The following is a 27669-nucleotide window of genomic DNA, read 5'->3' on the forward strand; positions in this document are numbered from 1 at the left end:
ATTATTTTGAGAGATTGAAACTGTTTTGAGCATGGGTTGGTAAACGAAGACCTGCAAGCCGGACCAGGCTCAATTGCCTTCTAAATCCAGCCCGCAGACGATCCGGGAATCGCTGCACCCCTCGTTCATTTTTTTTTTCTTTCCAAAATATAGGCTGGCCCCCCACAAGGTCTGAGGGACAGGGGACCAGCCTCCTGCTGAAAAAGTTTGAGGACCCCTGGTTTAGAAGTATTTTAAATTGTATGAGGAAAGAAGTACTTCTACAAGTGCAAGCTGCAACAAACTTAGTTTTAATACCTAAACTAGCATGAGTGGCTAAAATGTTTCCTTCACTGAACTAACAGTTGTTACCTAGATAGAACACCTGACTTTGGCCCAGAAAATCATAATCCAGTACATGAATTAACATTTTAAGACAAATCCACTCACCCACCGTATGTGTAACTGGACTAAGGCACTCATGAAGAACTGAATCTGACTGAGCTGTTCAGTAGAAACAGAACCAAGAATTGTTCGTGCTATAAATGTCTGTGCAAGCTGTCCCCACTGCGCCACAAGGTAGTTGTGCAAGATACCCTGCAGGTCCCACAGCAGGACTGAATCTTTCTAAGGCATCCATCTGTTCTCTAGTCATGATGATGTAGGTAGGCACTGCTTATAGGCTGGATCTGGGTTTCTGGTCCTTGTTTAAGAAGGTGTTGATGATCCCGGCCACAACTTGGGGCTCATTCAGGTGGACAAAATGATTGCCAGCAACTTCCACAAATTGGTAACGCTAAGAATAAGGGAGAATACAGTGAGAGATGGACCATAGGAAAGAAAACTCAGAACTATGGAACAATGAAACTTAACATTAAATGCTAGGAGTAGGGAGTTCTAATAGGTAGGCTGGATTAGCCCATCCAGAAGCATCTACAACTGCCAGCGAAAGGGTCAAAAGCAATTCACTAGTTTTACTGAACACTTAACCACACCTGTGTTCAGTGTGGGCTTAAAGACAAACTCACATTCTGTACATTGGGTGCAAGCTCATTTTGCATAATTCTGCTTCAACTCCAGGGGAGAGGCAGAGAGGTAGGAAAGTGACCCTCTGCACACTGGAAATGCTGCTCAAGCTGCGCTGTTTTTTCCTCTTTCACTGACCCCTTCCCCTCCGTTTTAGTCCACCTATCCGAGCAGGAGGCTAAATCCTGATCAGCCAAGTCAAGGAAAAAAATGGTGCATTTGGGGAGCATCGGCAGAGCACAGGAAATATCCCTTCCATTGCCTATGCCAGGCACCCCCAACCTGCAGCCCTCTAGATGTTTTGGCCTACAACTCCCATGATCCCTAGCTAACAGGACCAGTGGTCAGAGATGATGGGAATTGTAGTCCAAAACTTCTGGAGGGCTGAAGTTTGGGGATGCCTGGCCTATGCGCCTTTCTTTCTCCCTTTCCTGTCATTTTTACAATCTCCACACGAGGGATTTTGACAGTTGGGTGGGGCAACCTGCCTGTCTATCATGTGGCACCAAGGTTGGCCAGCAGGAAGAGGCCAGAGGTTCCCCAGGCATAAGCCTATCTCATAACTGGGGGGGGGGGTCTATCCAGCTGTACTCCTATTGCCTCCTTTGCCACCTCTCCCCCCCCCACACTGAATACATGGAAACCCCAAGCGAGAAAACTGCCCAGCAAAGCCAATGCAAAACGGCTCAGAGCAAGTTTGTGCTCCCCTCAGGACTTGCACTCACCTCTTTTAGGCTGGTCCTGAATGCTTCCTCAAGTGGCTCTACAAAATATGGGACGCTACCTTTAGGAGGATTGGTAAAAATCCCATTTTCTGCTCTAGAATAAAACAATCAGCTCTTAGTTCTGGTTGCACATAAGAACACAAAGTTTAAATCATCTGCATGATAGAATTTCCCAAGAAATAGAAGAGGGTGCTGGATATTGCATTAGCTTTGTGGATAACCTGAACTGATCCTTCTCACTTGTGCCATTGAAAAAAGGGTAGATTAGATTTGAGGTGTATAGGGTGTTACGGTAGGGAAAGCACTTCTGGGGTACAGTGGTACCTCGCAAGACGAATGCCTCGCAAGGCGGAAAACTCGCAAGATGAAAGGGTTTTGCGTTTTTCGAGGTGCTTCGCCAGACGAATTTCCCTATGGGCTTGCTTCGCAAGAAGAAAGCCCATAGGGAAATCTCCGGGGACCTCTTTTAAAATGCTGGCGGTTGGGAGCAAAGACTTTCGGGAGCGAAGCCTTCACTGCCATCCCCCAGCATTTTAAAAGCCCCCGGGACAGCGGAGACTTCTCCGCTGTCCCGGGCGATCTTAAAATGCTGGCGGGCGGCAGCGAAGGCTTCGCTGCCGCCCGCCAGCATTTTAAAATCGCCCCGGGGCAGCGGAGGCTTCGCTGCCGCCCGCCAGCATTTTAAAATCGCCCTGGGACAGCGCCCTGGGATTTTAAAATGCTGGCGGGCGGCAGCAAAGCCCTCCTGTCCCCGGAGCTTGCGGGGCGGGAGGTGGGGAGAAGGGCTTTTTTCCCCACCGCCAGCCTTCAGAACAGCCTTCTGAAGGCTGGCGGTGGGAAGAAAAGCCCTTGTCCCACCCACCCCCCAGCCTTCAGAAGAGGTCGGGGGACAGACTGTCCCCAGACCTGGTCTGAAGGCGGTTTCCATAGGAACGCATTGATTGATTTTCAATGCATTCCTATGGGAAATCGTGCTTCGCAAGACAAAAAACTCGCAAGAAGAAAAAACTCGCGGAACGAATTAATTTCGTCTTGCGAGGTACCACTGTAGTTTGTTCACCTTTGGTCCCCACCCTGCACTCAGCTCTCATCTGGGCCACCTAGAAGCTATCAGCATGCAACAGTGGCCGCAGTCCAGAAACAGGCTGGCTAAATCAGGCGAGTGCAGTTGCTGGGTCTCAAATCTTCAGCGAGTCAGGGACTTTGCCTGCATGTGGACAGGCTCTGGCAGATTGAGCGGATGAGACCAATAGTGGGTCCACCGGCGAGAAGTGAGAGGCAGGTAGGGCTTGTCAACCTGGAAAGGGAGCCATCTGGGAGAGGAGAAAAACTGATCCTAAACCTCCATTGCCTTGCAGACTATCTTCTGGAGAAGAACAGGCTAAGGAGTAAACCCTGCACAAATCCAGAATGAAGTCCTTAAGACAGCTGGATGGCACCCTGTACACCTCCTTCCGGCAACTACTGCAGCCACGCTGGTGAACCACATCAGAGAGGCCGAGAAGGGGGACATCATCTGGTCAGTCCAGAACCTCCATGCACTGCCCAGGGTTGTGCCACGGGAAGGTCACTTAAGTGCTGCTAACGCAGCCGTTTGACTTCACCCTGGAGGTGCACTCCATTGTCCCTCAAGACAGACGGATGCCAACAACAAACTAGATTGGCTAAGCATGTGGCTAAGCTGGTATTTAGCACAACCTCAATATATTTTCATGATTTTTAAAGCAGCGATGCTCCGCGGACCCAGATGGAAGTAGGCCTACTGAAAATAGGAGGACTTCATTGGAAGTAAACATGGTAAACATGCGTAAGGCTGCACTGCACTTGGAATACTACTCTGCAACTACTCTGTATTATAGGCACTACAGGAGTGCTCTAGAGTCTAAGGAGGACTGATTCAGTCTTACGCTTAGGGCTGATCAGTGAAGCAATCCATTTTTCTTCATTCTCTGCCCCTGCCTCTCTTTTTCTCTCAGGCAGATCTACTAGGCACTGGTTACATCTGCATGTCACTTACCTGATCATCAGTATATCAGCCTCGATTTTCTTCAGGATGTGGCAACATTGATCCAGAGACACAAAACTGTGGTTCTGCTACATATGATATAAAATGACAAATAAGGAACATAACTCATCTAGTCCGTTTGACTGGCTTAGCACACAAGGGGTTTCTTCTATGCTGCCCCTTTATTCTGTGCTGGGAGAGAGAAAGTGGAGCAGGTCACCCCACTTTACCCTCTGTTGCCAATCAATGGGCAGGGGGGCAATAGGAGGTGCTCCACAAATGGCATTGTTCATGCAAATACCTGGCCACAGGTCAACAGTCTTTTGGTCCTAAGGCGATTCACAGGAGACCCATTGAAACTGAAATACCAGTTGTCTACAAAAATGCTTTCCATCAGAAAAGCCCTATGGAGTTAGCCAGAAATAGGTGGAAATTAAATATTCCCGTGTTCTGCAATCTAGCCAACAAAGGCTCTCACTGCAACTTTTGTGACGAGGAAACTAAGGTTAGAGGACCAACATTAACAAAGCTAGCCCATGCCTGAGCAGGGCTTTGAGCAAGGACTAATTTGTGTACCTCCAACACCCTTTGGGTGGATGAAAAATACAGGGGGAAACATTCAAAAAACTAGATCAGAACTTACCACAAGGACCCTTAAATCTCTGTTATAAACCAAACCTAAAGAAAGAGAAGAATCACATCTCACATTTTGTACAACTTGTTTTTCTCCAAACTTTCCCCTGGCTTCTTTCTCTTAACACAACTGAGGGGGGAGGAAGTTATTCTATAAATGGTAAGTTTAACCGGCTGTCACAATTAAAATTTAAATACCTGGAAAGAGGACTGTGGAGTGTTCTGTACAAGGATGCACAACTCCTAAAAGACCAGGTTTATATTGGCGGGAGCAGGGGGGTGTCTCCTGGACACTATCTATGGAAGCCTCACAGGTGGTGTTAGTGATTAAGAGTGCCTTTTAACAGCTTAGGTTGTTTCATCATCTGTGACCCATTCTGCAGAAAGTGGAACTTGCCTCAGTGGCACATGCCCTGGTTACAGCCAGACTGGACTGTATGGGGCTGCCTTTAAACATGGTCTGGAAACTTCAGCTGGTACAAACACTAGGATGTTTGTGGACAACAGGCACTCAGAGCATATAACACATATTCCATTTCAGTTGCATTAGCTGCCTGCTTGTTTCCAGGCTCAGCGTAAATTGCTGGTGGTAAAAAGTAAAGCTCAAAACTGTTTGGACAAGGTTATTTGAAGATGGGCCTTAAGAATGGCCTTGCACGGATCCTCTCAGAGATAGTGGCCAAAATCCATCAGACTGGCGAACCCTCGAGAGACCTTTTCAGCACCTAAGAACTCCCTCCCATAAGTAGCACCTCTGGACTGAAATGGGTTTTAACTTAGACCTTAGTAAACTTCTTAATTTCAAACTGCTGCTGTTTTTAAATTTTGTAATTAGTTTGCTTTATTTGTATAGCTTTTAAGGTTTCAACAATCCCTTCATAAATTGCCTTGGAAAAGGCAGCATGTCAGTACTATCATACAAACAAGATCAGTTCTGAATATTTAGCCACAGAATGCGCCACCGATTGTGCTAGATAGTTTTAGATCTTCAGGCAGAGTCAGACCACTGGGCCAGCTAGCCACTAGTGCAATGGGCAGCAGGTCTCTAGTGTCTCACACAAGACTGCAACAGTCCCCTGGAACCAAAGATGCCCTCCCATGTGCTCTGCCACCAAGCTCTGCTCCCCTAATTGCAGGTTCGGTGAAACACAACAGGCATCTCTTTGTATCTCAGCCTCTTACCTCCTGCCACCTCAGAAGCCCCTCGCTCCAGCAGTACCTTAGCACTCTCTTCTGTTAGCTGGCTGTTTGCTTCCATTAACCTAGGCAAGTCAAGCAGAAACGTGTACAATTTTGTCAGTAAGATGCAGGCAAGAACTGCACTCTTAGTAATGCCACCACCCACTAATCCCTCATCTTATCAAATGTTACCCAGCCACATTTGTCCATCCTGAATCTATGTTCAGCCCTTGTACAACATTGATGCCTTGTACACTTCAGAAAGCATTCAATGGAGATGCCATCAAACAGGACCCTGGACCTGACAAATCACTGATATGAACCAGGGACACCAGTTATGTTCCTTTTTTGGGGGTGACAAAAACGTGGGTGGTATTCAACCAAGTTTTACTCAAGAGTGGAACCACTGAAATTAACAAACACAACTAAGTTAGGTTTGGGAAGGCATTTTAGCTAAGTACCTAAGTTCTGAGCACCATTTCCTTGGTTGTCTTTTTTTCTCCATTCTAATATCTTGGTTTTGATTCTGCAAGGGAGCCAGTATGATGCAGTGGTCAGAATGTTGGAGACAAGGGTTCAAATCCTCACTCAGCTGTGAAGCTCACTGGGTGACTAAGGCCTAAGGCCAGTCACTGCCTCTCAACAATAACCTACCCTCACAGGGTTGTGGGCATTAAATGAGAATGAGGAAAATCATGCACGCCATCTCGAGCTCTTTGGAGAAGAAGGAGGGATATAAATGCAATAAATAAAATAAAAGAACATTTCCTTTTTCAGAATAATGGATTTGGAAAGAGGCGGCTATGTTTGGCAGGACAGACCTTGCTGTACCCCCAGGGACAAAACACCCAACGGTTGCCAGAGACCAAAGAAGGGAACTCACCTCTGAAGGGCTGCCTCAGGACTGCGTACTTTGGGGGAATGGTACTTGCTGGTCTCAAAATTCAGCAGTTCCTCAATTACCTCCCGCTGGGACTTGCAAATCTTCTCCAATTCCTATAAATCAGACATAGTCATCTGCTTTCAGAAGTCTGTTACACCCAAAGCCCCTCACAAGGTATACAAAACAACATTAGTATTAGCTTCTTGGGAAGGTAAGACAAAAGTAAAGGAATCAAAAGGGTTAGCTCTTTCTATGCACTCTGACACCACTAGGCCTCACTTCCAATGCCGTGCTGCCTTCCAACCTCACCTCTAAACGTGAGAAAGCATCTCTAGGGGTGAACAGCAGCCTCGGCTTCTTTTCTGTATGTAATCCCGGGCCCCTTTGATAACCCTGCCAACAAGAGAGCCAACAAACAATAACAGAGCCTGGGCAGTGGCTTTTGTGGGAGGAAATCCTCCTAGGATCGAGAGCCAATTAAATTCCCTGAAAGTCACACACACAAACGTTTCCTGATTAAGCTCATGTCATTCTGTGCAACCAGTAAACATTGGACAGGACTAGGGCTGGGCGGTATATCAATATATCATCCCAAATCAGTTTGAAGTCCATATTGTGATATTGCGTTTCATAATTTTTGACCTGGCAATATATCGCAAATCATTATGTGTGTGCAAAAGTCACCTTGTGGGGAAAATTGAAGCCAGTCAATGCCTCTACATAGTTCAACCCTTATTTAGCTCATGACATATCCCGATGTTGAAAACCAGGTATCGCCCAGCCTTAGACAGAACAATGCTGTATTGGTATAATAGACCTCTTAGAGATCCCTGAGTTATAGATCAAATTCTTTGTATCCCATCACTGGCACATGCAGTTGCTGATTTTGGGAGAGAAAAGCTTTTTGTCTACACATTTTGACTGACTCCAAGACTGCCATGAGAGCTGGGTTAAATCACACCCCAGAAACTTAAGCATGCAAGGGAGGGAAGTTTGCCTTTCACCCACTGCCTCTACAATTGCAAGAAATAATTTCCAGCTGGAAAAAAAATCACTTAAATTTTAATTAAATGTTTATTTTATATATTGCCCTGCCTCTCTCCCAGTGCTGGAGCCAAGATGGTTCACAGGATATATGAAAACAGATTTACTTATCTATTTTCTGATAAAGCCAGCACTTAAAAGACGTAAAAGTGGCAGTTGTAGAAAAGTCTCATCATGTGGGGAGTAGCAATCACCTTTCCTGCTCCTTTTCAGTAATTAACACACCTCTGGGAATGACTCTTTTCAAAGTTAATTTATCCACTGGCTGGTCCTAAATCTACACGTGATGCTAAGCCTGAACTGTTGGCTCCTCCCAATAGAATCATAGAATTGTAGAGTTGGAATGAATCTAAAGGGTCGTCTAGTCTAAACTCCTGCAAAGCAGGAATCACGGTAACCACAGACTTCCGGTTTCTTTGACAACATATTCAGACCGTTGTGCCTCTCTTCTTTGCAAATCTGCCTCACAACTCTGGAAATCTACAGCACTAAAGGAAAGGGGTGTAAGTTCCCTAACAAAAGGGATAATCCACTTGACTACCGTACTTTTCTGTGTATTAGACAAGGTTTCCCCCCTCAAAACAAACATCAGAAAATGGGAGGGTGTCTTATCCATAGTGCATTTTGGTGTTGTGGGATTTGTTGCTTGAGATAGTCAGCGGTGTTATGAGTGGCTGCAACAAGGGCCGGTGTGGACTTGCTGTTGCTGCGGCTTCTGGCTCCAATGGAACAGCTTAATAGGTGGGTTTTGCGCATGTGCGGCAGTGCAGGTCTGATGTGTGAGCAATCTCCTCCAGAGACAGCGCGTCCCACATCACCAGCGCTGCCACCAGAGACTGGGCGTCTCTGCGGTCAGAGGTGCCCAGCAAGGGCTTGACGCTTCCCGCAGCCCCGGCATGAGCCATTCCCTCTGTGGGGAGCCGAAGGATAATATAGTAACAAAAAGGAGATGATTGATTAACTGCCCTCTTCGTCCTCTGCCTTCGCCACTTCAATTCACCTCAGCTGTGGCTGCCCGTTGCCTTCATGTTCTTCTCCCCGCACTCTTGTCCCCGCTTCCCTCAATAAATAAGAACGCGTGTGAGCCGCCCCTGTCACCAGCAAGGCAGCAGCGCCACCACAGAGCAAGTCAGTCCGTGGTTGGAGGAGGAGGAGGAGAGTACAGAGGGCAGGAGTCACCTCATAGCAAAGCAATGGCATCCCTCCTCCTCCTCCTCGCCTCAGGCTCTGCTGGGTTACACTGCTGCCTGCCTGCAGGAAACGAAGGACAGCAAGAAGAGGGGGAATGAACCAGGGGGAGCCATTTTTTTTAGTTTGCGTCCCCAAAAATAGGGGTCATCTTATAGATGGGGGTGTCTTATACATGGAAAAATACGGTAAGTTGTTGAGGCAAATAGGCATGAGTCCGTGTAGCAAGCAATTTGCACTTGCCCAAATGGCACGGGGGGCTGCTCAACTCACATCAGGGTTCCAGCCCACATCTGTGATTTTAAAAATTGCTAATTACATATATTGTGTTTAGCGTCTAGCCTAGGCCTGAGTAAAGCGAATAGTTGTGGTGCTGCATCTACAGCAGCAGCCCTGGGCACTGTCAAAAAGGCACAAGTATTTTGTCCAACCTACTTGCCATGTACCCACTAGCCTTCCACCTTATAATGGAGGGCAGAGGTGGGGCTGCCTCCCATATGCCCCACACCAGGCTCAACACTACCTCAAAAATAACCACCTTCTATTAGCAAAGAAACTTATATAGCTTCTTCAGTTCATGCCACTTCTCTCAACTATACTGCAAGGGTAGCAAAAAATATATAGAATTTAACCTGAGGTGCAGGATAAAAACCATACGATTCCACCAGGATCAGCTTGTCCACCAGTTCGGGGAAAATACTAGAGAACTAGGAAGACAGAGGGGAAAAGAAAGGAAGTTTAGCTCTTTTACCGCAGGAACAAAAAGTGTAATTTCTATCACCTCTGCCTAGATATCATTTCTTATTCTCTTGTGTGTTCGTCACAGAAAAAAACTGTGTTTTGAGAAGAGACATTTCTATATAGATAAGTGAGTTCTGCAACAAAATGTTGCAATGTAGAATACTCCTCTGGAGGATGGTCTAGTCTTTGTCCACTTCCTTTGGTTTTCTATTAAATTTCCAACAGCCAGACAGCATTCCATGCCTACTGAGCATGCTCAGTCTACACTGGGCTATTTTTAATTTAAAAAACCCCTCTCTTATTAAGAGTTTGTTTCCTAAATATGTATTTGTACTTCTGAAAAGCTGAGGGTCTTCAGCCTGCCAACCTGTCCCTCTTGGGGATGGATGGTGAAGGTTTGGCAACATAAAGACTAGCACTCAGAGAAAGGAGATTGCTATTAGTGTATTAGTGGGAGCCACAGCACAGTGTTGCAGTCTATGGTGCTGCTGTTCAAGATCCCAGCCCTTCTATTCCTACTTCCCCCAGCCCAAAATTTTATCCTCCACCCCAACTGAGTCAGCATTGTGTGGCCACTTAATTCTCATTGGGCTGTTGGGGGGTGTTTCTTGTTGTTTTTCCCTTTTCCCTCGTGCCTACGGGACCACCTCTCTCTCTCTATGTCCCACAGAGGAACTTACGGTCTTCAAACAAAAACACCTTGGAGGCTGTGGCTCCGATCTGGTGGAACGCTCTGTCACAAGAGACTAGGGCCCTGCGGGACTTGACATCTTTCCGCAGGGCCTGCAAGACAGAGCTGTTCCACCAGGCCTTTGGCAATCCTCACAGAACTCTAGCCCAATGGTTGCCATTAATTTGATTTGAATTTATTTTATAATGAAATGATTTTAGAATGTTGTACTATTTTATTGTTGTTAGCCGCCCTCAGCCCGGCTTCAGCTGGGGAGGGCAGGATATAAATAAAATTTATTTTATTATTATTATATTATTATTATTATAACACACTTCTGCACAGAATTCTTCCAAGCCTTCTGATATGTTCCTCTTGTGTATGGATGGTGTTGTTCTTGCTACATAATCTGTGGCACTCAAACCCTGAACACTGGAAATAGAGGGAATAATGAAAATGCCCAGATAAGAATATACTCACCATGCCTGCAATACTCCCACCTGTAGGAAAGAAAAGGAAGTCGGGTTTATATGAACACAGAGTATGAACCACAGTGACCACCCATAAAATCCAAAGGGTATAAACTGACCAGCAATGAGAGAACAGGACCATAATTTGATAAGTGAACAAACAAGGAAGAGGGGGGGGGGGGAGGTGATTATGTGTGAGAAACACCAGCTTCCTCGGGGACAAAAGTCACTTACCCAAACTGTGGCCCATAAGGGTAAACCGATTCCATTTCATTGCTAAAAAAAAAAACAAAGAGCAAAGGAGAGGCTGAGTTAAGACCAGATAGCCCAGGTTTCACAAGCCCCCAAGCAATCGGCAGCATCACAATACAAACATTAGTCACATCACGGCTCAACTTGGTGCTTCTAGATGTTTTGCACAACAGCTCCCAACAGCCACAGCTAGCACAGCTGGAAATCATAGTGCAAAACATCAGGAAGGCACCAGGTTGGGGAAAGCTAGTGCAGGCTGTCGCAGGCAAGAGACAGGTAGGTAGCCATGTTGGTCTGAAGCAGTCGAAATAAATTAAAAAATTGTCCAGTAGCACCTTAGAGACCAACTAAGTTTGTTCTGGGCATAAGCTTTCGTGTGCATGAACACTTCTTTAGATACTTCTTGAATCTGAAGTCCCTCTAAAAGGGAATGCCTGATTGAGTTCCTTTGATAAACAGGCAGCTAACAAGCTGCACAGGAAGAAATGGATGTTGGGAAATTGGGAAATGGTTAATGCTGCAATAAGAGCTAATCCCCTAAATTGCACAGGGAATGTTCATAGAGGCTCAGCTCCAACAATGTACATTTCCTACAACAAGGCTACGCCCTATGCAATGTGGCTGTGCTTTAGGATCTGAGAAGGGCATTCACAATTATTAACTTGGTAACAATTTGCCTTCCACAACTAAAAAACAGGAATGATGTCAAAGCTCAATGCCTACTAACCAGTTTTACCAAACTAGATTAAGGTGAAAGGTTTACACCTACTCTTGAGAATTGCTACACTGAGAATTTACAACCTGTAAAACTGTAACTGTATGTATGTGCCAGTTGTGACTAGTGTTTTATTTTAGAGGCTTTGGAGCCTGTCTAATTAAAGCAAGGGCTGCAAAATTTTATGTCTGGCCTTGAAAGTGGGTTGGGGAGAACTTGCTGGCTTCGGCTGATCAGGAAGTGTGAGAGAAACTGTCTTGACTGCAGCCAGGAGAAATATAGATCCAGGCCACTGAGAAATTCAAACTGCCTACAGGCTACAAACAAATCCAACAGGCTCACCTGCTGCTACCCTGCGCACGTCACCCACATAATCCATGAAGTGATAGATTGCCCCAGGTGGGCGGTGGGATGACAGGCCATGTCCTGCAAGATCAATGGCCAAGTAGTAACAATCTGAAAGAGAACAAAGGGAAGAGAAACAAGTCAAGTGCCAAACCACACGCCTGTATAACACACTACAATTTCACTGTATTAAGTTACTTGTGCACCACAACTAACTATTGTTAGCCAGCTGTTTAAATAAAGGAATAAACAACACAGGACCCAACGACGAATCCTACCTTTGGGAAGTAAGGGGATGAGCCTGTTGAAAGTGTTTGCATTGTCCAGCCACCCGTGCAAACAGAGGACAGGGCGGCCTTGTGGAGATCCCCATGCCTTGGCTGCGATGTGGCCCCAGGGGACCATTAACTTCATCTCTGAGATCATGTCTGAAATGAAACAACAGAAGCGTCTCCTGGTGATGATAGTGTTACCAGAGAAGGCAGTCTCACCTATGTCTCATAACCACTGGACACCAACGCTGATCAGTATGGCATAACGGTTAGAGTGTTGGACTATGACCTGGGAGACCAGGGTTTGAATCCCCAATCACTGGGTGACCTTGGGCCAGTCACACCATCTCTCAGCCTAACCTACATTGCAGGATTGTTGTGATAATAAATTGGGGAGAACTATCTGACCACCTTGAGAGAAAAAGAGGCATATAAATGTAATAAATAAACAAACAAAAAGTCGATAAACAGATTCTGGCCCTGTGCATCCAGTCACTGAAACAAATATATCAGGCAGCGCTGGTTTGTCTGGCTGGCTGCCTCTTCCCACCCTCTTCAGAAAGATGCAGGAATGAGGGACCCATTAGGATGGTCTGCCCCTAGGGATATTTGGAACCTGACAATGATTAAATGCTTCTTGACTCACTGAGTTTCTGCTGCTCTTCCCCGAAGTTCCAGAAGCTTCTCAGCTCATTGCCAGGCAAGGAAACATACAGAAGATGGTGGGCTTCCAGGATTAGCTTAAGGTCAAAGGCTGACCCACCACACCCCAACAAAATGTCTCTGAGCATGTCAGAGGTGATCAAGCCTCTGCCTCAGCCAACATGAGCCACATTCTATTACACTCACCCAATGATGGGGGCTGCCAAGTCCAATAATAATGATGATGATTGTAATAATGATAATGATGGTGATAATAATTTTATTATTTATACCCCGCCCATCTGACTGGGTTTCCCCAGTCACTCTGGGTGGCTTACAGCACATACAAAAACACAGCAAAATGTTGCTAGTGACATCTACATTTATGGGATGCAGATTGAACACTGATGACATTTCTCAATATTCAAGTCTCAAGTCTCAATATTCAGGGTCTTATTCTCAATTTGCAGTGCACCCTCTGCCCACCACTGGCACACGCACACCCTACAAACGCCACTAGAAAGCAAAATTTACTGCACAATCAACCATTTGGAAGGCTCTTCAAGGCTGCCTCAAACCAAAGCCTGGCTCTGAGGTGGAACCTTTAGGTGTCTGTTTTGCCCAGGCTCACCACTCCCTTCCCACAAGAACCAACATAGGTGGGAAACAGGACTCCTGCTTCAAACACCCAGTACATTTACGAGCACAATTCAAAGTGTTGGTGCTGGCCTTTAAAGCCCTAAATGGCCTTAGCCCAGTATACCTGAAGGAGCGTCTCCACCCCCATCGTTCTGCCTGGAGACCGAGGTCAGGCTCTGAGCGCCTTCTGGCGGTTCCCTCCCTGCGAGAAGTGAGGTCACAGGGAGCCAGGCAGAGGGCCTTCTCGGTGGTGGCGCCTGCCTTGTGGAATGCCCTCCCATCAGATGTCAAGGAAATAAATATCTGACTTTTAGAAGACATCTGAGGACAGCCCTGTTTAGCAAAGTTTTCAATGTTTGATGTTTTATTGTGCTTTTAATTCTTTTGGGAGCCACCCAGAGTGGCTGGGGAAACCCAGCCACATGGGCGGGGTATAAATAACAAATTATTATTATTATAAAAAGCAGTCTAAGTGGAAATGGTATTTTTAAGTTAAGGGCAGTATGCACTCCCTCCATAGAGCACAGCTGACATCAAAACTGAGAAACAAGTTTAACTGCGGGTGCCTAAAGTTACCAATAAATATTTGAAAAAAATGCTATTGCATCAGTACTTATATGGTTATTGTGTAAGAGAGGAGGAAAATGAGAAGATAAAGCAGCCGCAGTTTACCTGTTTACTCGCTGACCTCTCACACCCTTTTGCAATGCTGGACACAACATCGAAGGACTACTGACTAACCTACTTTTACTGCACGCATCTGTGCCCGTATATCCCATTAATTTTCTTAATTAAGCTTAATTTCTAAAACAAGCCCACTGGGGTCAGGACTATCTATAAAGCACAATAAAGGTGTGAATCTGTACCGGTGAATGGCTCCGGTGGCGAAGGGCAGGGATGGCCGTCGCTGCACATGCTCAGAGGCACCCTCTTCTCCATTGCGTCTCACACAGAGCCCCAGCAGAGAATTGTCGAGTCAGACGCGGTGGACTTTGCCACAAGTTGTGCCTCCCGCGGCCTCCCTTGTCGCCCCCTAACAATCCTGAACACTCACGAATGCGCGTGAAGGGCTCGAAAAGTGTCTGTCGGCGTTTTCCTACTAGAACTACAGAGCTGGACAGGCCCACGGAGGGGACTTTCTCCCGTCTCCAAAGCTGCTGACCCAGCGCCAACTCTGTCGAGCATTAACGAAGTGGAAGGCTGAAAACTCTGCTTAATAATTAAGAGGGGGGAAAGTAACGGCGTGAAAGTACGAGGCACCGGACCCGAAGGGACCGCTGCAATGATCACTCACCGCGGGACGCAGATCTCTGGCTTTCAAGCTGTGCGAAGAAAAGCAACTCTCTCCCCCATCTGCAGCTGCCGGAACCAGAGAGAAAGACTTCCCTCTGTGCGGCGGCGAGATGCAAAGAGCAAGCTTGCAGCTCTTAAAGGGACCGGGCGCTCCTTCCTTCTGCCTTTTCCTTGCTCTGGAATTCAGAGAGCGTCCTATGCAACCCTATGCAAGAATGGAATCCTATTGTCACAGCGCGAGCTTGTGCATGTTTACTTGGAAGGAAGCCCCATTATGCTCCACGGGGCTTACTTCCAGGTAAGTTTGCACAGGCTAAGACCGCATGGGGGAAATCTCATTGAACATTGCCAAACTTGCTTTCCAGTAAATATGATTGCATGGGGTTGCCCTGTGAAATGTAAGTTGTGACTGGGATGTTCGATCTTGACCAGGGGCCTGAAAGGAAGCTGGCGTATGAAATGGTGCAGCAAGGATCATCATGGGTTGAAATCAGCATTCATCACTGGCATAGCTTGAAATGTACAAAATATTTTACCATCTTCGTTTATGCATTTGCGCTGTCTGTCACATGTACAACTATCTGCCTGCTGGACAGAAGCTGTGTGTGTCCAAGGTGCAATGGGTCCCTGGCTCTCTACGAATAATTATGTTCCCTTGAGCCTACAGTGGCTGACCTGGAAAATCTGAGAGGATGGAGAATGAGGCCTTTGGGGACGTTATAGCTATGTCCCACCCCAGGGTTGATAGTTTCCCTGCTGTAGGAAAAATAAGGACCCCATGCACCTTTTTAGCTCCCCTGACTGAACTAAACTGCTGCAGTTTCCATCCCTGATACTGGGTAGCCTAGCCTTCACACACCTGGGTGTGTGCCTATGCATACACATTGTTATCCCTATAAGCGCTGCATCCAAAACCTCAGTTTACTGGGTATATTCCAGCCTTCTTGTCATAATGAGAGACATTTTGCTCCTAACAAAATACATAAATTGAAGCTAACAGCTCCATTGGTCCAATGTAGCCTCCCCTGGTGGCCACTACAGGTGAGTTCAGCCTTGAAAGTTGAATAGAATAATTGCTGTCCCGTTATAATTAGCAAGCAAAAAATGATGGGGAACAGCAGAAGTCACTATGGATTCATACCAGCTTCCAATCCACAGTGGTACAGTAAAAGGCTCCATTCTCTTGTTTGCAGCAAAAACCTGTGAAACATTTTCATTTCTGAGCTGGAGTTGTAGCTGCCAGCTTTCTTGTAGCAGTGCCCTGGCCTGCTGCCTTTAATTGTTGTGTCATCAGAAGCAGATGAAATGTCCTCTGCTTCTTGTGCACGCCAGGAAAAGCTTTACCTTCTGAATTCCTGTTGGCACAGAATTTATGGTAAGGCACATCAGCCTGGCCAGAACGAAGACTGCAGACCAGTGTGGAAAGTAGTTCTTGTTTCTCCTATTCGCATTTGTTTAACACAAATACACGGTTCCCCACAATATTTGAGAGGAAATTGTGACAAGCAAGGCTCTGATACAAACACAGCTCTAGCTTAATAGTCCATAGAAACATCACCTATCAGGCTTAGCCGGCAAATAATTCAGAGGTTGCCTGACATTGAATCAACACTTTAAAAACTAGATCAATCCTAGTAAAATTCATTTGCAAAGATTATTTTGAATGGATCAGGTGTGTGTGCGGTATTTAGCAGCTTTCCCATGAGATCCAAGTTCCACTAAGTCAATCAGCTCTTAGTGGAACTCAGACCTTACTGGAAAGCAATGAATACCACACACCTCTTCATTCAAAATAATCCTAGTAAATGATTTTTACTGGACAAGCTGAATGATCTAAGCATCACATCATCAACGAGGGAATCAATGTTCATTTAAGGGAACAGGCTCGGAAAAGTGAATGTAATATACTTAACAGAATGTAATATACTTAACAGATGGAGCATCAGATTAAGCATCAACAGGAAATCTCTTGTGAAGCAACATCTCCTGCATTCAGGGCCAGCCTTAGTCAGAGTGAGTCTCCTTAGTCAGATTGTCTCCTGTGAATAGAGCTATTCAGTGCAGGTTGCCCTGAGGCAATACCTGGTCTGGGCTTTAGACTTAAAAGAGTGTGGAAAGTTTGGTGATGTGTTTCCATGGTAACTTAATTATTAAAGCATTTTCTGAATGGCTAACAGAGGTGCTGCCAGCTTTGAGGGGGGCTTCAGCAAGGTGCTTGCTTGGGGGGAGGGGGGAAGCTACCAAGGCCACATCCCTCTTCTCCTCCCCTCCACTGCTTGTGCCCCACTTTTTGTTTTTACCTGGGGTAGTCACCTGCGGTGGTGGTGGTGGGAGCACACTTTTCTTTCTCCTTCCCTGGCTAGATGGCTATTCAAGGGGGCAAGGCTACCTGGCAGCACTATACTGGGAGCCTCCCAAAGTGGCTGGGGAAACTCAGCCAGGTGGGTGGGGTATAAATAATAAATTATTATTAAATTATTATTATAATGAAAGCACTATCAATGTGCATGATGCTTTAAGTACCGGTAACTATCAATCTGAAACACAACAGAAGGGAGATAAAACAGGGAAGGACATGAAGACAGAGGTTTCCAAGTCTGTTGAAGGTGGTCCTGAATTCATGCCTTGGTCAAACCAACAGTGGGCATTCAGAAACACATAATCTGCTGCTAGAGAACACTAGCTCAGCTCCATTGTGTTTTTGCTTTCCTATATTGTCTCTCACTCTACAACTGGCCCACAGCTGACTATCAAGACATTGCAAGGCCAGTTTCTCTTCTGCATCCATTCAGACAAAATAATACTCACTGGTTAATAGAGAACACCAAGGGCCTGACCTCTTCTGTGTGATCTTCTACCTAGCACCAGACTTACACATACCCAGGTGCCTAGAACCTCTCTACAGTATTGAGAATGAGGAACAGGGGTTTTTGTCCATAGCTGACCTTGGACCACCCCCTCTCCAAATGCAGCACGATTTCAAAAGCACTTCTATTGACAGATGCATTATTGGACTGACCTTTTCAAATACTGGCTTAGTGCAACTCTGGAATTCATGAACCTTTGGACTTTCATACATTTTTGGACAAACTGGTCCATAGACACTTTGCCTAACTTACTCCTGGAAGCCACTGTTTGGTGATGACTTTGCACCACTCTGCTCCATGGTGTTTTCTTGCTACAATTTGGGAACATGAGCTTCATTTGCCCTTGGATTTACCCCCTCATGGAGGATCCCCGTTCTCTCTTCTGCTGAAGTGCTTTTGACAAATTGCAAGGAAGGAAAGTTTAAAAATCAACCAGCACCCTCTTCCCCTCTCTCAATTTCTCCCTCTTGTCAGTGCTGCCAGCTCTCACCCTTTTCTCTCCATATACACTATACTGCATTTGGCTCACTGCTGCTCCCCCCTCCCATCTGGGATAGTTTTCGGTAATTGATCTTGCAGTTGCTCCATGAATAAAATCCCTTTTCTGGAAAAACGCTGATTTCCTCTTTCCCTCCCAGGAATTGTTTAGGATACTCTATACTACTGAAACTACAGAGTTCCTCATGTGCTCCTACTGATCTGGTTAAACATACTAGTTTTGGGGTGGCAGCTGCACTGGACTGACAGGAGTCTGTTCTCCAGCACAAATAAAATATTAAGAGGATTTGGAGGACTGGAGGATGGATGGCGGCTAACAGATTGAGGTTGAATCCTGACAAGACTGAAGTACTGTTTTTTGGGGAAAGGGGGCGGGCGGGTGTGGGGGACTACCTGGTCCTGAATGGGGTAACTGTGCCCCTGAAGGACCAGGTGCGCAGCCTGGGAGTCATTTTGGACTCACAGCTGTCCATGGAGGCACAGGTTAATTCTGTGTCCAGGGCAGCTGTCTACCAGCTCCATCTGGTACGCAGGCTGAGACCCTACCTGCCCGCGAACTGTCTCGCCAGAGTGGTGCATGCTCTGGTTATCTCCCGCTTGGACTACAGCAATGCGCTCTACGTGGGGCTACCTTTGAAGGTGACCCGGAAACTGCAATTAATCCAGAATGCGGCAGCCAGACTGGTGACTGGGAGTGGCCGCTGGGACCACATAACACCGGTCCTGAGAGATCTGCATTGGCTCCCAGTACGTTTCCGAGCACAATTCAAAGTGTTGGTGTTGACCTTTAAAGCCCTAAATGGCCTCGGTCCTGTATACCTGAAGGAGCGTCTCCACCCCCATCGTTCAGCCCAGAAATCGAGATCCAACACTGAGGGCCTTCTGGCGGTTCCCTCATTGCGAGAAGTGAGGTTACAGGGAACCAGACAGAGGGCCTTCTTGATAGTGGCACCCGCCCTGTGGAACGCCCTCCCTTCAGATGTCAAAGAGATAAACAACTACCTGACATTTAGAAGACATCAGGGAAGATTTTATTGTGTGACATTTTAGTGTATTTTTGGTCTCTGTGGAAGCCGCCCAGAGTGGCTAGGGAAACCCAGCCAGATGGGCGGGGTACAAATAAATTATTATTATTATTATTATTATTATTATTATTATTATTATTAGAGTAGCAAAAAGCAAAGGTTTCCATAACAATCATCTGGCATCACAATGACATCAGGTGGCCCATTTTTGCCCATGTGGTCTACAATTAAACCGGCAAAGGCACAGCCCTGTGTTTTGCAAGCACTGATGATCAGCTGATTGTTGGGGCTTACAAAGCACCATATAGGGGCTTTACTTGGGGTTTTGCAAGCCCTCTTTCTGCTCAGCTTTCTCTTTACCTGCCCTATACCCAGTGCTTTTCTTCGGGGGGTGGGGAGGAAATGTGCCGATACTCACCATGACGTTGTTACAGTAAGTGCCACGATTCTGACAAGTGTGGGGGGAAGGTGCCAGTACTGTGTATCCCTGAGTACCCCCAGAAATACGTGACCACTCTGGCACCACAGCAAAATCCCACCAGCCATCTGGGTTCCAGATGGGCTTCCTATCTGAAAAGAAAAGTAGGTTTCAGGCCTGTATAGGGACATAGGGATCAAACAAGCATGGTAACCCATTTGGACAGGGAGAAATGTGTGTCATGGGCTTTGGTTCTTTCTCCACCAGCATCAAAAAGGAATCACTTTCCTGGAAAGCCTTTGTCACAGTTCCTTAATGAACTGGTTTTGTCCTAGAGAAGGAGGGGAGGAGCTTCTGTGAAAAGACCCACTAATCTGCTTCCTGGCAGGAGGAAAATTGGCTCAATCTTTCACTTACCAAAATATAAGGATTCTTAAAGGAAGCTGTAAAGAGAAAGATGTAGTGTAAATCTACTTATTAAAAAGAGCTACAGCCCTCTTTTCTTTTTTAAACAATCCCAGGTATATAGCAGTGTTACAATTTTTATGAATATATTCCAAATAATATTTGTTTGGGAAATGTTACAAGCAGTGGGGGTTTTTTTCTGGAGGTACTCCAGGGTATACAGTACTCGCAGTTCCCCCCCCCCAAATGTTAAAAGTGTGGCATTTATTATAACAACCTCATGGTGAGTACCAACACCATATACACTCGTAACAAGCATATTTCAGGCGCATTGTGTTTCAGTATTATTTTGAGATTTATAGCTTTTGGTAATTTATCCAGAGACTCGAAATCCTAGGCAGCAATTGCACAAGTAGGGTAGAAACATATGGAAACCCAGAAACCATCTGATGACTCCTTGGCAGGTGCTTGATCTCTGGAATCAAGAAATGGCCTGGGTGGTTGACAGAACACCAGGCAGAACTTGGGGTGATGAAATGGCAGGTATGATGGAGACTAGAGATGGAGAAAACCTCATTATGAATCCAAGGAGGCTTAGACTAGAGTTTATTTTAGGACCTCTTACGGTAATGAATTCTAGTTTGACTATGCTCTGTGTACAGTAATACTTCCTTTTGCCTGTTCAGAATCTTCTAACATTCAGCTTCACTGGAAGGTTGTGGGTTGTAATACTGAGAGGGAGAAAAGTTTATCTCTGCCCATTCCCCCCCCCCCCACTTCCTGAGTCCCTGTACAATTTGGTGCAACTTGGATGCCACAGTTAGAGCAAATCCAGGGGATAGAACTTCAGCAACTGCATGTCATGAATACTTCTCAGTTTGTGAAGTCCGGTGATGTGGAAAGGATACATAGGAGGTTGACAAAGTCAACCACCCACAAACCTCAATTCTTTCCTGCTCTTGATTGCTGCCAAGAGTGCTTTTGGTCACTCTTGACTGGTGTTCCAGCTGCATCTGTTCCTAGAGAAGTCAGATCTATCTAGTGCCAATTTGCTAGAAAAAGAGGTGCCAGAACTCTCCATGAACACCTCCCTTGTTTTCTTAGAATCACAATGGCACCCACCTGAGAGGTGCCAGAGCTGAGTTCTGGCTGAAAAAGAAGCCCTGGAGCTATCCATTGTGACACCCCCTTCTGTTCTATCAAGACCAGATTACTGCAATGTGCTCTACATGGACCACCTCTGAAAAACATCCAGGCATGGGTCACTGGCCCAGAATCTGATACAGTGGTACCTCAGGTTAAGTACTTAATTCGTTCTGGAGGTCCATACTTAACCTGAAACTGTTCTTAACCTGAAGCACCACTTTAGCTAATGGGGCCTCCTGCTGCCGCCGCACCGCCGGAGAACGATTTCTGTTCTAATCCTGAAGCAAAGTTCTTAACCTGAGGTACTATTTCTGGGTTAGCGGAGTCTGTAACCTGAAGCGTATGTAACCCAAGGTACCACTGTAGTATGTTACCAGGAGCTAGTTCTTGGGGAGGGGGCACATTACACCTCTGTTAGAATAGTTGCATCAGCTTCTGGATTGTTTCCAGGCACAATTCAAAGTACTGGTTTTTTAACCCTTTAAAGCTGAAAACAACTTGGGTCCATTATATTATTCTATTTATTTTTCCTTTTGCTGCTGATTTTATTTTTGATTGCTACTAATATTATGGTAATTGTGCTTTTAATGTTACTGTCTGCTGCCTTGGGACTGGAGTGAAAAAAAGGTAAAGGTAAAGGTACCCCTGCCCGTACGGGCCAGTCTTGCCAGACTCTGGGGTTGTGCGCCCATCTCACTTAAGAGGCCGGGGCCAGCGCTGTCTGGAGACACTTCCGGGTCACGTGGCCAGCGTGATGAAGCTGCTCTGGCGAGCCAGCGCAGCACACGGAACGCCGTTTACCTTCCCGCTATAAAGTGGTACCTATTTATCTACTTGTACTTAGGGGTGCTTTCGAACTGCTAGGTAGGCAGGAGCTGGGACCGAAAGACGGGAGCTCACCCCACCGCGGGGATCCGAACCGCCGACCATGCGATCGGCAAGCCCTAGGCACTGAGGTTTTACCCACAGCGCCACCCGCGTCCCATGACTGGAGTGAAAAGCAGACTACAAATACTTAAAATGCTGCCTTCTCCCTTATCAGCCTCCCTGCTCTTTAAGACCAGCAGGGCAGCCTCTTCACTTGGTCCTGAGCCTGGCTGAGCGAGCACATCCAGCAGGTACATAGGATAAGGTGCTCTTTGTGGCAATAGGGACAGTACGGAACCCTCTGCCTAGTAAGGCTTGACTTTGCTCTGGCTCTGATGACCTGTCATATGGTTAAGAAGATAGGACCTTCCCTGTCCTGCCGCTGCCCAGATTGGTTTTTTTTAAGGATGTTGTTGGAAGCCCCCCGTTGATCATTTAAATAAAAAACATTGAAAGGTGGGCTAAAAATATGTGGGCTAAAAATACAGAGTAGTTAATAAATGTATTTAAACTGAATTAATTTATCGATTGAATCATTAAAAAGCAAACGAGTAAACAGCTACCGGTTTCTAATCCTTGGCATTAAATTTGCTTTTGTAGCTTGTAGGATTTTGCTTGCCTCGCTTTGAAGCAGCCTCAAGTGCACAGAGCATCAGGCACTAGGAAAGGTGGCCTTGGGCCAATTGCTCTCTTCACTTAACACAGGATTGTTTTGAAGATGATAAAGAGTGTGTGTGTGTGTGTGTGTGTGTGTGTGTGTGTGAGAGAGAGAGAGAGAGAGAGAGAGAGAGAGAGAGAGAGAGAGAGAGAGAGAGAGACCCTGTATGTTGCCTTGAGCTCCTGGGAGGAATGGCCGAACAAGAGAACTCTGCATTGTACAAAATTAATGGAAGTTTCTCAGATGGGGCTGGAACTCTCTTGACGGGCCCTGCTTCCGCGCCGAAATCCGTGCAGTGAAAATGCTAATTATCAACTGGCGGTCATTAATGCAAGCATTTCCCCTCATTTCGAACATGTTCTTTTGATTTTGCATTAATGGGCACCTTCTGTTGCGTCACACGGGCGGGGAGAAGAAGCGGAGTAGGGAAGAAGAAGCCCCCCTCCTCTGCGTTTCTGAGTAAGGGGGGCAATTGCGAGTTGTCCCTTAAGTGCCCATTCCTGGAACGAGGAACTTGGAGGCCGGTTCCTTGGGCAGCGCGCAAGCTTCCCGCACGCGACGCGCTGCAAAACTGCTGCGCCCCCGCCTCCCCCCCCCCCCCGCCGGGAAGCCCGCGTGCCCGGAGCTGGAGCTGCGCGTCGCTCTGGCTCGGAAGAGCTCCGCACTTCCCAAATCTTACTCTTCATTTGGTTCCTTGTCTTATTTTTTTAATTACTCGATTTGGGGGGGGGGGCTTTTTTCTCCCACCCTTCGCTGCAAAAAGAAATCGAGAGTTTTGGTGGGGGTTTACCCCCATTAAACAGCCAAAGAGAGGCATTCACAGCTTTGCAAACTGAGTAGATTTCTTTCTCCATGCTCAAACCTTTCGGGGTTCTCCAGCAAGAAAAGATTCGCCTGCTTTGTAGCAAAGTGCAATGAAGTAAGTACGCAAAGTTCCTTTTGTTTTTTTGAGCTGCTTCAGGGAAGACGGGTGGGGGGGCGACTGGAAGCGGAGTTTTTTTTTGGGGGGGGGCTATAGGGAATATCTGGTTCCCCTACCAGTTAAGCCACCGACGTCGTGAAGGTAAGAGCCAGACTGAAGCTGCAAACTTAACCCCACATACCTGGGAGGAATCCCCATTGAATTCATAAGACTTACTAGAGAGTAGCCGTGCTTAGGACCCGGGTGCAAGCAAGCTAAGTTTGGGTCTCCTTGAAATCGAAGGTGCTGATGTTAAATCCTGACTGGGACCCAAGTTCAATGGACTTAGTCTGAGTCCAGCCCCATATCTGACAAAACTGGCCGTTCTCCTAAGTGTTGCTGCTGTTTTCCCGCGCAAGGCTTTCGGGTCGCTGCCGAAGCACGCAAACGGTGCGCCCGGCTCCCCTCCCGCCCTGGAAGGCGCCCTGAAGCCCGCGGGGTCAGCCGCCAGCCCCGCAGACAAAGCGCTCGGCTGCCCGGGCGCCGCCAAGGCAGGCAGGAATGCCGCGGAAGGATCCGCAGCTGGGACCAATTAGGGGGGGGGGGTGTTCCTGCGAGCTGATCTGGCGGCGGGAACCGTGCGGTGGAAAGAGACCTGGTTCCCCCCTCTTCTCTCCCCCCCCCCTCCGATGGAAAGCTGTGCAGTTAGTTACCCCTGCCTGCTTCAAACGGGTTGTTTGAGTCACATCTCGGGAAGGAAGCAGTGGCTAACCTCAAAGCCTTTTTTAATAGCTCCTGGAGATGAAGAGAGACTGCAGAAGTAGTTAAACAAGAACAGATGTTGGTGTTGCCCTTGATTTAGAAGTCCGGACTTGATTTAGAGCAGCTAACCCTAGAAAGCTGTAGAAACCTGGTGGCAATCGCCGAATCAAGAAGAGCCCCTGCAGGATCAGGCCCAAGACCAGTCTGGTCCAGTCTCCTGTTCTCAGTAGACAACCAGATGCTTATGGGAAGCTCACAACAAGTAGGGCCTGAGTGCAAGAGATACTCCCCACTTGTGCTTCCTAGTTATTGGGACCATGCCTTTGGTATTGGGCGTGGGTAGGCAAACTAAGGCCTGGGGACCGGATCCAGCCCAATCACCTTCTAAATCCAGCCTGTGGATGGTCTGGGAGTCAGCATGTTTTTACATGAATAGAATTGTGTCCTTTTATTTAAAATGCATCTCTGGGTTATTTGTGGGGCATAGGAATTCGTTCATTTACTCCCCCCCCCCAAAAAAATATAGTCCAGCCCCCCACAAGCTCTGAGGGACGGTGGACTGGCCCCCTGCTGAAAAAGTTTGCTGACCCTGGGAATTGGAGATAATAGCCATTGTATCTTCCATGGATTTGCCTAAAACTCTTTTAAAGTTGGTGGTTATTGCTGCATCTTTTTAGGAGCCAATTCCAACATTCAGCTTCATTGGACGGCTGTGGGTTCTAATATTAGAAAGAGGGTGAGAGAGAGATGCTCTGTGTCCACTTTCTTCATCCTCTGAATGGTCTTCTTTCTGGTCTTCTTACCCCAGATGTTTACTTGGAAGAAGGGTCCTCTTTCTTCACTGATACATATTCCACTTAAGTAAGTATGCATCTGATTGTTGCTTTAAAGTCTTTGCAACGTGACTTAGAACAGTTGGTGTTGCTTCTGTGCATTGCGCTACCACTTCAGGGGCTCCCACTTGGAATAGGCTTGCTAAACCCAGGCTAGTTCACTGTGAGCCCCTTGAAGTTCTTCAAAGCTTAGAAAAGCATAAAATTGGAGCTGGATGGGGCATTGGAGATCCTTTAATCCAGTCCTGTGCTCGGTGCTGGATCTTGTAACAAACGCATCCCTGAGAAATGACTGCCTAGTATTCTCTTGCCATGCCCTGTTTTAAACACATAATCTGCTATGAAAGCAAGTGTTCGTTTGTTGGTCACTTGGAAGACTGCTCTTCAGTTGCCAAGTAATCTGAAAATAATTGTAAAATGCAGGTGCTGTAATATAGGGGGCATTGTAACTAGTGTTTTTATTCTAAATATAATTATATTTTGAAATCTAGGAATTTCTATGTATGGTAATACTGGATTTGTTAGCGGGCTCTTGGCTGTAAGCTGGTACTACTGAATGCTTAATATTTATGTTGCTTGTGTCACTCCTGAGTAATTGCATTATATGACACAAAGGATGGGATCGTTTGGAGCAGGAGGTCAGTTACCTAATACTGCTGCTTAGTGCTTGGAATACTGTCTACTGGATGCTACACCTCAAAAGGGGTTTTGTGGAGCTGGAGAAAGTTCAGAAAAGGACAACAAAAACAGTCCCCTGTGAGAAGTTAAAATGTTTGCGGATTTTTGGTTTAGAAAATTGATTTGATTGGAGAAAGTGTTTTCTTCCGCTCTCGTGAAATTAGAGCTGAATCTTGGGAGATATAGGACAGACAAAAGGAAAGACTTCACAGCGCAATTCACTACTACAAGGTGACAGTAATGACTCTAAAGGCTCCTCCTAGTCAGGATAGCTCTGTTACCTCCAGTATTGGAGCCCACATGCCTCTGAATACCAATTTATTGGGGAACACAAAAAGTGCCATTGCAGTCATTGTTCAAAACATCCTTCGCCTTTCCTTAAAATGTGCTGTATTGTCAGTATTTTTGTCATTTTATCTGCATTCCTAAAATGGCATACTAGTCGGAGATGCTCTATGTTCTCCAAAGTGCTTCCGTTCCATTAATGCGGGGGCAGGATGCTAGGAAGGGTTAGGGGAAGGGTGAGATTTCTTGGGCATGAATTTTGAGTCAGTTCTCCCTTAGTAAAAAATATAATTTGGAGCTACTATGTTCTATGTTCCTGTGTGGAAAAAGTGGGGTCATATGGATTTACGAAGTTCGGACTATATCCATTTGGTATAATATTGGTATTTTGAGAGCAGGTGACTAATGAATATGAACATATCTATGTTCTCAAGAGCAGCTGGAAGGTTGCCATATTTCAAAAAGTAAAATTAAAAAAGTAATATTGTTGAGCTTTTTTAAAGAAAATAAACTTTTTTGGGGAAACCTATCCCAAAAATAGTGATATTTTGAGCTGTTTACGCTGCTTTTTCCATTGCATTGCCATACATCCGGGTTTTCCCTGACATTTTGACTGTTTGGCAAAATTCCTCCGGCACCATTTTTACACCCGAAAACCAGGACATGTCAGGAATTTTCCTGATGTATGGCAAGCCTAGAGTAGCACCACTTACCACTTTGCATTAGTTTGTAACAAAATCTGGTCAGTCACAATATGAGTGTAAGGTGTAATTTGGTGCACTGTTGTTGGTGGTATTAAATAGTTGTTCAACATAGTCCGATGAGGAGTGCTGCATTGTATCCAAAATAGTAGATCCAAATGCTTTACTCAAATGTTAAGACTCGAAAAACTTAACATTTTGATGAATAAACCATCTGCCATTTTGTTCGGATTGAGAAATAAAACAAATGAACCTCCTTTGGCTGCATTGGCAACACATTCCTATAATGTTCCTGTTCGGTCACAGAACTGATGCATAACCCTGAGATTCCTGCATTCCTACCTTGTGCATTGATGCCAGTGGCATAAATTAACAAGTCAAAGGTAGCATCTTAAGTGTGGAGCCCATGCTTATCTTTCTGTAAGGACAGCTGACCCCATTCTGAGATTGAAGTGGTTGTATAGAACAGATTACTGCCTCAAATAACCATGATTAGATCCTCATTGCTGTTTTATACTTATAATCAAATGTCTCATAACATTGCAAGATGTGATTATTTCAATCACATAATTCATTTATAATAATTACTGGTAAACTAACTAAATAAAAAAAGGTAACATGCATTTGGAGGTGCTATCGTTTTCTCTCTCTGCCTTTTTAATCAGTGTGAAGATATCACAGGCCTTCTCTGGCGGTTTAATTATAGACTGGCAGCCGCTCTTCATGGCTATACTTCGTTGGGGAGCTGACAGTCAGTTAGCAGGAAGAACCTCTGATACGAATTTGAGTCAGCACGCTTCCAAGAACTGCTTTCAAGGTACTTGATAATGCATATTCTCTCCTGTTTGGCTTTGCTGCTTTCTCCCCTAGTACCTCTTATGCTTTTCGATGTTTGCAGCTTCTATATTTTAGGCCCTCTTATCA

The 27669-nt window shown here is 46.0% G+C and overlaps 2 protein-coding genes across 15 annotated transcripts in view; one reads left to right on the forward strand and one right to left on the reverse strand.

Moving 5' to 3' along the window:
* RRP7A (ribosomal RNA processing 7 homolog A) overlaps positions 1-27669 on the forward strand; it is a 40095-nt gene that overhangs the window by 8945 nt on the left and 3481 nt on the right. Inside the window, exon 8 of one of the 4 annotated variants that reach the window (XM_077935443.1) lies at positions 6325-10383. The exons of 1 other annotated variant lie outside the window; for it this stretch is intronic. The gene's annotated coding sequence lies outside the window, so the exon portion shown is untranslated. Of the gene's footprint in view, positions 1-3088; positions 4574-6324; positions 10384-27669 lie in introns of those variants that run through there. 2 more of the 4 variants (XM_028746351.2, XM_077935442.1) reach the window with 2 other exon arrangements.
* Positions 275-23998, reverse strand: SERHL2 (serine hydrolase like 2). Of its 11 annotated transcripts, none has more exons than XM_028746346.2 (14): positions 23724-23998; positions 19510-19661; positions 12134-12283; positions 11853-11966; positions 10778-10819; positions 10554-10573; positions 9295-9369; positions 6740-6823; positions 6431-6543; positions 5551-5630; positions 4379-4413; positions 3748-3824; positions 1731-1824; positions 275-775 (listed from the first exon to the last, which is right to left on the reverse strand). In XM_028746346.2, the coding sequence occupies exons 3-14, from the start codon at positions 12279-12281 to the stop codon at positions 656-658; spliced, it is 1002 nt and encodes a 333-aa protein (XP_028602179.1). In that variant the 5' UTR covers positions 12282-12283; positions 19510-19661; positions 23724-23998; the 3' UTR covers positions 275-655. The 11 variants fall into 11 exon arrangements, 9 of the variants coding, with proteins under 9 accessions (XP_028602179.1, XP_028602176.1, XP_028602182.1 ...); XM_028746343.2 differs by lacking the exons at positions 19510-19661; positions 23724-23998 and adding exons at positions 14703-14906; positions 16634-16780; XR_013394467.1 differs by lacking the exons at positions 19510-19661; positions 23724-23998 and adding an exon at positions 13533-14031 and having other exon boundaries at positions 1731-1819; positions 3748-3821.

The sequence above is a fragment of the Podarcis muralis genome, chromosome 10 (genome assembly GCF_964188315.1).
Source record: "Podarcis muralis chromosome 10, rPodMur119.hap1.1, whole genome shotgun sequence".
In the NCBI taxonomy this organism is placed as follows: Eukaryota; Metazoa; Chordata; class Lepidosauria; order Squamata; family Lacertidae; genus Podarcis; species Podarcis muralis.

Bases quoted from the DNA above. Each gene is read 5' to 3' on its own strand.
- SERHL2 (XM_077935438.1), bottom strand. From the start codon at position 13,689: ATGGGAGGGCATTCCACAAGGCAGGCGCCACCACCGAGAAGGCCCTCT. The intron at 6,544-6,739 runs GTGAGGTTGGAA...TCTGATTTATAG, and splicing joins ATGCTTTCTCACGTTTAGAG to GAATTGGAGAAGATTTGCAA. The intron at 4,414-5,550 runs GTAAGAGGCTGA...CTCTTTCTTTAG, and splicing joins GGCTTCTGAGGTGGCAGGAG to GTTTGGTTTATAACAGAGAT.